Source organism: Panulirus ornatus, chromosome 29 (genome assembly GCF_036320965.1).
Source record: "Panulirus ornatus isolate Po-2019 chromosome 29, ASM3632096v1, whole genome shotgun sequence".
Taxonomy (NCBI): Eukaryota; Metazoa; Arthropoda; class Malacostraca; order Decapoda; family Palinuridae; genus Panulirus; species Panulirus ornatus.
In genome coordinates this window covers 23,507,009-23,514,608 of record NC_092252.1, presented here as the reverse complement: position 1 = coordinate 23,514,608, position 7,600 = coordinate 23,507,009, and the positions used below count along the sequence as shown (strand labels likewise).

Genomic DNA, 7,600 nt, shown 5'->3' with positions numbered 1-7,600 from the left:
TAGGAAATGCCTTGATGAACAAATGATGCCAAGATCTGTCCTACCTCAACTATTGTTGCAGCTGTCTGGTCGACCATTTAACCAATTCCAAAATATTATTTTAAAGAAAAACATTGAATATAAGAAACTTGAAATGGAGGAGGCTTTTCGCATTACACGAAAGAAGAAACGTGCCTTTCAAATGGCAATACCGACATATTGGAAGAACCGGATGTTGGACTATTGTTATGATAGATTAAGGAATGAACGCAATAGGCTACAAATGACACTAAATTGTAAGTTGGACCATCTTATTAAAAACAGCAACTGGACTAAGAACACAAACCCATCTTTTGTGATAAACCTGTCTAATAAACAACTAGATAAGGATTGCTTGTGTGAATTAGGCTATGGATTAAGCTTTGTGTGCTCTAACAGGGAAGCCAGCTGTGTTGATGTCACAAAGTCTTTTTGTAATTTAGAGAAATATAGTAATCTAACTAATGATGAAGTCAGTATCTTAAGAGTTTAGTGTATGCAAGTTTGTCAAAACCAGTGGAACCTAATTACCCTAAAAGATTTATAAGAGCTATTAACACCTTAAAAAAAGACGAGGTTATACATATTACTAAAGCAGATAGGCTGACACTGTTGTGATTTTAGACGAAAGTAACCATTTATCTAAAATGAATGATCTCTAAATGATAACACAACATATTCTTAACTCAATAAAAATCCCTTAGAAACAGTTGATTCCCATTTCAATAAATAAATGAAGTTGTTGTTGAAAGGTAATGGTTCTCTTATCAAAAATTTTTCATCTTTGTCCCCTTCATTGCCATATATGTATGGACTTATCAAAACACATAAACAATTTTCCAGCAAGACCTATAGTGAGTTCAGTAGGCTCCATCACATATGAATTATCAAAATGATTAGTTTCCTTATTAAGCCCTTTAGTGGGTAAGGTATCAAATTCTAATATCATGAACAATGTAGATTTAGTCAACAAGCTAAACAATATCAATATTAATTTTGATTTCAAACTAGTTATCTTTGATGTTTCCTCACTTTTTACTAAAGTTCCAGTTGATGACCTTTTAGAATATTTATTTGATGTCTTGGATGATATTCATTTACCCGTTTCAAAGTCTGTTTTCAATGAACTGATAAAATTGTGCATAAAAGACTGTATTTCAATTAAATGAAGATTATTATGCTAAAAAATTTGGTATGGCAATGGGTAACCCTCTTTCACCTGTACTAAGTAATTTCTATATGGAATTTTTTGAAACAAAATTAATGAAGTACATGAGACTTACCGTAGGTCAATTGAAATGTGCTTCGAATTTTATGAAGCAAATCACCTCTGCTAGAAGGGAGCTTTCACATGAGATACGTTTTGCCGCTTCACGCCACCAGACTTTAAAGAGTACGACCAACCACATGAAAGTAACTGAACATTTTGCACTGCTAGAAATATGTAAGCCACAAGACGCTACAGAGCGTAGGGTGGGAGAGGTGGGCATGTGAAAGCTCCCTTCTAGCAGAGGTGATTTGCTTCATAAAATTCGAAGCACATTTCAACTAACCTACGGTAAGTCTCATGTACTTCATTAATTTTACGTCAGCAAATCACACCTCTGCTAGATGACGCTTTCCCATGAGGTTTTGAAGCCATGTGGGTGTCGTAATGTAGACATGCAGAGAGGAGAAATGATACAAGCAGTAACCAACTGCAGTATAGTAAGAAATTTACATAGCCATGGACCAGGTGACAAGAGACATCTCCTATGCAAATAAAACGAACAGACTATTGAAGGACAGCATCTTGGAAAGGATCGTGACTCGGGACAATCTCCTTGTCATAAAACTTGGCAAAAGTGGCAGCCCTGGACCACCCAGCCCTTGCCATGATGTGTCCAATCGGTAGAGCCATGGCTTTGGCTTTCGATGCAGCTGCAGGCCGAACACTGCCCGCTGAATACTGGCTGGAGTCTATGCCCGACAGAGAAAGCACTGTTCGAATCCACCTTGCAACAGTGTCCCTTGTTACATGCTTGTGGGGCTTGATAAAACTTAGGAGTAACTTCCCATTCTCCTGATGTGCAGAATTTCTGAACTCCTCTGTCCTAACAATATGCATTTTCAGAGTTTCACACACACACAATCTAATGTCAGTAGAATATGCTTTAAAGGTCACAAACCGCACATTGAACTTTGGCCTGCACTGTTTAATAGTTTCCCCTAACCAAACACAAACAGAATCCTGCCCAAAACTAATATTCTTCAGCAACAAACAATGCAAAGTTTGTATTCTGGCAGCCTGCGTAAGTGCCATCAACATCACAAGCTTCAGTGTTAAATCCTTCAAAGAGAGGGAGGACAAGGGATCCATGGCACGCAGATACTGCAGCGCCTGCTGAACATCCCAAGTTCTTGTATACCTAGGGACAGACGGCCGCAAGTTAAAAACTCTAAGAACCTGGTGACAAGAGGATGGCTGCCTGCACTGCAACCATCCACAGTAATCCCCAGGGAGGAGAGTGCATCCCTGGCAGTGTTGATTGTGGAAAGTGACAGACAGAAAAGTCACAATATTAGTTACAGTGGGAGCAAAGGGATCGATGTTCCGGCTACCACAAAACTGTAACCACCTGTTAATATGTGGCTGGTACTGCCTCGCAGTCGCAGGTCTCCAGGAGGCAAGGATGATGTCCGTACCTGCCTGAGAAATGCCCCTGTCTCGCAGACGTTGCCGGATAAGAGGCAAGCCATCAGTCGGGTGTGTCGGAGAATGGGGTGTTCTTCCTCCGTCGATGCAAGACGTGTGGCCCCCTCGGAATCAGCTGTGGTTCCTTGACCAGCAAAGTGAGTAGAGTCCCCATCCAGGGCTGGGACGGCCAGAGAGGCAATACCATCCACCCCTTCGCTGACTCTGCTCGAATTTTCTGTAGGCACCTGGCAATAAGAGCAAAGGGTGGGAAAAGGTAGATTAGTTCAAACTGCTACCAGCAGGTAGAAAAGGCATCAAAATGTTCTGCATCTGGGTCAGGTTTCCAGGAGCAGAAACGAGTCACTTGAGCATTCAGTCTAGAAGCAAAGAGATCAATGCTCCGAACCCCAAATACTTCAGAGAGGGCCCTAAAGAGTTCTTCATTCAATTTCCACTCATGCCTGTCATTGAATGTCCGAGATGCAGCGTCTGCCATGAGATTGACTTTACCCAGTACATGAGAGCAGGTAAGCCAGATATCATTTACCGCACACCACTCCCAAAGGTCACGGCAAATGTCATTACACAGTGAGGACCGTGTGCCGTCCATTTCATTGACATAGGTCACCGCCGTCGTGTTATCACAAAACACCAGAACATGTCGTCCTTTGAGAAGAGATGCAAATGAGCGCACTACCAGGGAGATGGCTTTGAGTTCCTTTGCATTAATGTGCAAGGCAGATTCTGATAATGACCATCTCCCATTAACTTTTTGTTGATTGAGGTGGCCACCCCAACCTAAATTTAATGCATCAGTATACAGATCCAATTCTGTACCCTTCCGAAAAATCTGTCTGGTTTGCAATGCAATGTGAGATACCCACCAAAGCAAGTCCAATCTCATCTCATGAGTGACCACCATCCACTTGTCAAAGTTACCTTTTGCGACTCTTAACGCAGCAATCTGAGCACATTCTAACCGCCTGTAATGCAGTTTCCCCATCTCTGCTGCTGGAACGGCTGCAACTAATAGCCCAACAACTCTGGCCACATTCCGAATTTTGGCTCTGTCACTATGTAACAATTCCTCACAGCATTGTAGTATCTTGTGTATCCTACGATCAGGTAATGTTACTGTCATAGTCTCAGAATCTATAATGTTCCCCAAATACTCCAAGCGCTTAGTGGGGACCAAGACAGATTTGCTTTCGTTAATACAGAAACCTAACTTCTTGAGCAAGTCAACAGTGGCACGCACACTCTCACAACATCCATCAAAAGTGCAGTGACAAATAAGAGTATCATCAATGGAACTCGTGATGATATGTCCCTTCTCTCTAAGTACAGCAAAAACAGGTTTCATTAATTTAGTGAACACACGGGGACCATCCGCAACCCCATTAGGGAGACACGTGAATTGATAAATTTTTCCTTGCCACTTGAAACACAGAAAGCGTTGTTGCTCCTCAGCTATCTTAACAGAATAATAGGCGTGCCGCAAATCGACAGAGGCCATGAAGACACCGCTGTTAACAAGACGAATCGCCTGCTCAAAATTTTCCATCTTGAAGTGTTTGTACTCTAAAGATTTATTAAATTTTTACAGGTTAAGGATCATCCTAAACCCACCATCCTTCTTCCGTCTTAAGAAAATAGGGGAAAGAATCTGCCCCTCCTGTCTCTGGGTCTCCTTGATAACCCTCAGACTCAAAAGCTGTACAATTTCCTTTTCCTCGACATTAAACACATATTCAACTTCTTCAGCAAATAAAGGACCAATGTTAGCAACATCAATATCTAAATGGCAATGCTGAACAATATATAAAATATTTGGATCACTGGTAATAGCATGCCACTCATGTACAAAATAGTGAAGTCTGCCAGCTTGAAAAGGGTGACTCACCTCAGTTACTGCGGGGGATTGTGACCCCGGCCTCGGGAGTTTTTTGTCTCAGGACCCAGCCGTGAGAAGGATTGCCGGTGCTCACTCCGGGGACCATGCGTGCGTTGGCCATATGGATGAAACCTGGTCATAAAACCCCTGTATGGCAGTCTCCCAGAAGAGCCCCTAAACTTGTCAGGACCAAACTTCGAGGTAGAGAGCGGTTTTCTTGGAGCAATCTTACTCCTTAACTTTTCAGACTCCTCAATGTGCTTGGCTGAGAGTGAGGCATCATCCCCAAACAGAAGACGAGTCATGGGCACCTTGTCTGAACAGAGGTGAGCATTCTTGTGGTTAATTTCGCGCTTGATGATGAACCGGCGAGTCAGATTTTTCTTGTGATTAGCATGACCCAGGAGTGCCAGGGCACCATTAAGCATGCCCATTTCCTGGGCAACATCTGGTTGGCTAGTCTGGGCGATCTTGTCAAGCACTGTGAGTGACTTAGTGAAAATTGTGGCAGCCGTAATAATGTCTTTCCCAACATCCTTCAAACGGAAGTCTGCCTTCTTGGCATCAGTCTTCAGTGCATCTAAATCTTGCAAGTTGCAATCCACGGGCGCTAAGGCATGACAGTTATCTGGCCTCTTGGCTGCAGCATCCTCCAAAATCTCCTTACACTCCTCCTCTCGCAAGCCGTGAGCAAATACATGGTTAACCATATTGGCAACATGCTGGTCAATGCCATCAGACACCTCATCCACAGGACCGTAAGCCCTGGCGCACTGCAGGAGAACACTGTCATGCCGCCCGTCATTCTGAGAGACAATCATCACTGGAAAGGTAATGTTCAGCTGGAGTAAAGCCCGAAAAACCCGTGGGCGAGCGCGAGGGAGGCACCACCTGGCTAGAAAGGCCAATGTTTACATCGACGGCCGCCGCGGCGTCATCAGCCCCCCGACTGGGGCCTAAGTTCCTTTCCTCCTTCAATTTCTCCACATCACCACGTAAAGCAGCCAAAGCGTCCATCAGCATGTTCCAGGGCGGCGCAGATGCCTCATCCCGTGAGGTAGAAGGCAAGGAACGTGTATGCTGGGAAGCAGAGTCACCGCCATCACCAGTGACGTGACCATGGGGCCTATTGTTACCGCCCTGAAGAGCCTCCCGCTGAGAAGAGCTGCTCCTGGAGCTAGTCCTATGCGATGAGCCTTTCCTCACATGCCTGGCATGTTCAGAATCGCCCTTCTTACTCGACCTCCGTATGCTGGTGGAACTGCCCGGGACATCCGACATGGCGGCGGCGATAGCAAGGCGGCGGTACAGGTCAACTCCACAAGTGCATCAACAACGCACTTCCCTCCCCGCTCCTAAACGGATCACGGGTGGTGTTACAGCCAGCCCCAAACTGGGTCACAGGCTGTAGCAAAGCCTTTCCGCTCCAGAGGGATCACGGGAAGAAGGCTACCAAGCTCGCAGCTGCAGAAAACCGTCTGGACGGCGCGAAGGAAGCACAGCAACTGGTGGCGTGAAGCGGCAAAATGTATATCACGGGAAAGCGACCTCTTGCAGAGGTGTGATTTGCTGACGTAAAATTACTAAAGGATATCTTACCTTCTAATGCAATTTGGTTTAGGTATGTAGATGATGTTCTTTGTGTTTGGCCAACAAATGAAAATTTACAAATATTTCTCCACTTACTTAATCTAGTACCTTCCATAAATTTACTGTAGAAAATGAAAATAATGGTATGTTACCATATTTAGACTTATGATCCACAGGCAAGGGAATAAGTTTAAGTTTAGCATATACAGAAAACCTACCAGTGTATGCTCATATATCTATTATTACTCATCTCAACATGACAGAATTAGATTATCATCATTTCAATCCATGTTCCTTAGGGCATTACGTATTTGCAGTCCAGAGTTTATTGATGATGAGTTTGAGAAGATATGTTCTACTGGATCTAAGTTAAAGTACCCTAGATCTTTCATTGATAAATCCCTTTAAGTTAGCAAAGAAATCATTTTATAGAGTTGAGCCCAAACCTCCCATTGACACCAAGAATCTTTTAGTTCTCCCTTTTAATAATAACTTTACTTTTGGAAAGAGGGGCAAGTATGAAGTCTGTTGTGGATGAGAGAGCTTGGGAAGTGAGTCAGTTGTTGTTCGCTGATGATACAGCGCTGGTGGCTGATTCATGTGAGAAACTGCAGAAGCTGGTGACTGAGTTTGGTAAAGTGTGTGAAAGAAGAAAATTAAGAGTGAATGTGAATAAGAGCAAGGTTATTAGGTACAGTAGGGTTGAGGGTCAAGTCAATTGGGAGGTTAGTTTGAATGAAGAAAAACTGGAGGAAGTAAAGTGTTTTAGATATCTGGGAGTGGATCTGGCAGCAGATGGAACCATGGAAGCGGAAGTGGATCATAGGGTGGGGGAGGGGGCGAAAATCCTGGGAGCCTTGAAGAATGTGTGGAAGTCGAGAACATTATCTCGGAAAGCAAAAATGGGTATGTTTGAAGGAATAGTGGTTCCAGCAATGTTGTATGGTTGCGAGTCGTGGGCTATGGATAGAGTTGTGCGCAGGAGGATGGATGTGCTGGAAATGAGATGTTTGAGGAGAATGTGTGTGTGAGGTGGTTTGATCGAGTAAGTAACGTAAAGGTAAGAGAGATGTGTGGAAATAAAAAGAGCGTGGTTGAGAGAGCAGAAGAGGGTGTTTTGAAATGGTTTGGGCACATGGAGAGAATGAGTGAGGAAAGATTGACCAAGAGGATATATGTGTCGGAGGTGGAGGGAACGAGAAGTGGGAGACCAAATTGGAGGTGGAAAAATGGAGTGAAAAAGATTTTGTGTGGTCGGGGCCTGAACATGCAGGAGGGTGAAAGGAGGGCAAGGAATAGAGTGAATTGGATCGATGTGGTATACCGGGGTTGACGTGCTGTCAGTGGATTGAATCAGGGCATGTGAAGCGTCTGGGGTAAACCATGGAAAGCTGTGTAGGTATGTATATTTGCGTGTGTGG

The 7,600-nt window shown here is 43.9% G+C and overlaps 1 protein-coding gene and 1 pseudogene across 1 annotated transcript; both read right to left on the bottom strand.

Moving 5' to 3' along the window:
- Positions 1 to 1,748: 1,748 nt before the first annotated feature.
- LOC139757976 (uncharacterized) lies at positions 1,749 to 2,867 on the bottom strand (annotated as a pseudogene).
- A 1,736-nt stretch (positions 2,868 to 4,603) lies between these two features.
- Positions 4,604 to 5,314, bottom strand: LOC139757975 (uncharacterized). Its single transcript, XM_071678912.1, has one exon. It carries the CDS (start codon positions 5,297 to 5,299, stop codon positions 4,604 to 4,606), a length of 696 nt encoding a protein of 231 aa, XP_071535013.1. The 5' UTR covers positions 5,300 to 5,314.
- Positions 5,315 to 7,600: the final 2,286 nt, after the last annotated feature.

What these genes read in the sequence shown, in the direction of transcription:
- LOC139757975 (XM_071678912.1), bottom strand. Translation starts at nt 5,299, where the DNA reads ATGGTTAACCATGTATTTGCTCACGGCTTGCGAGAGGAGGAGTGTAAG.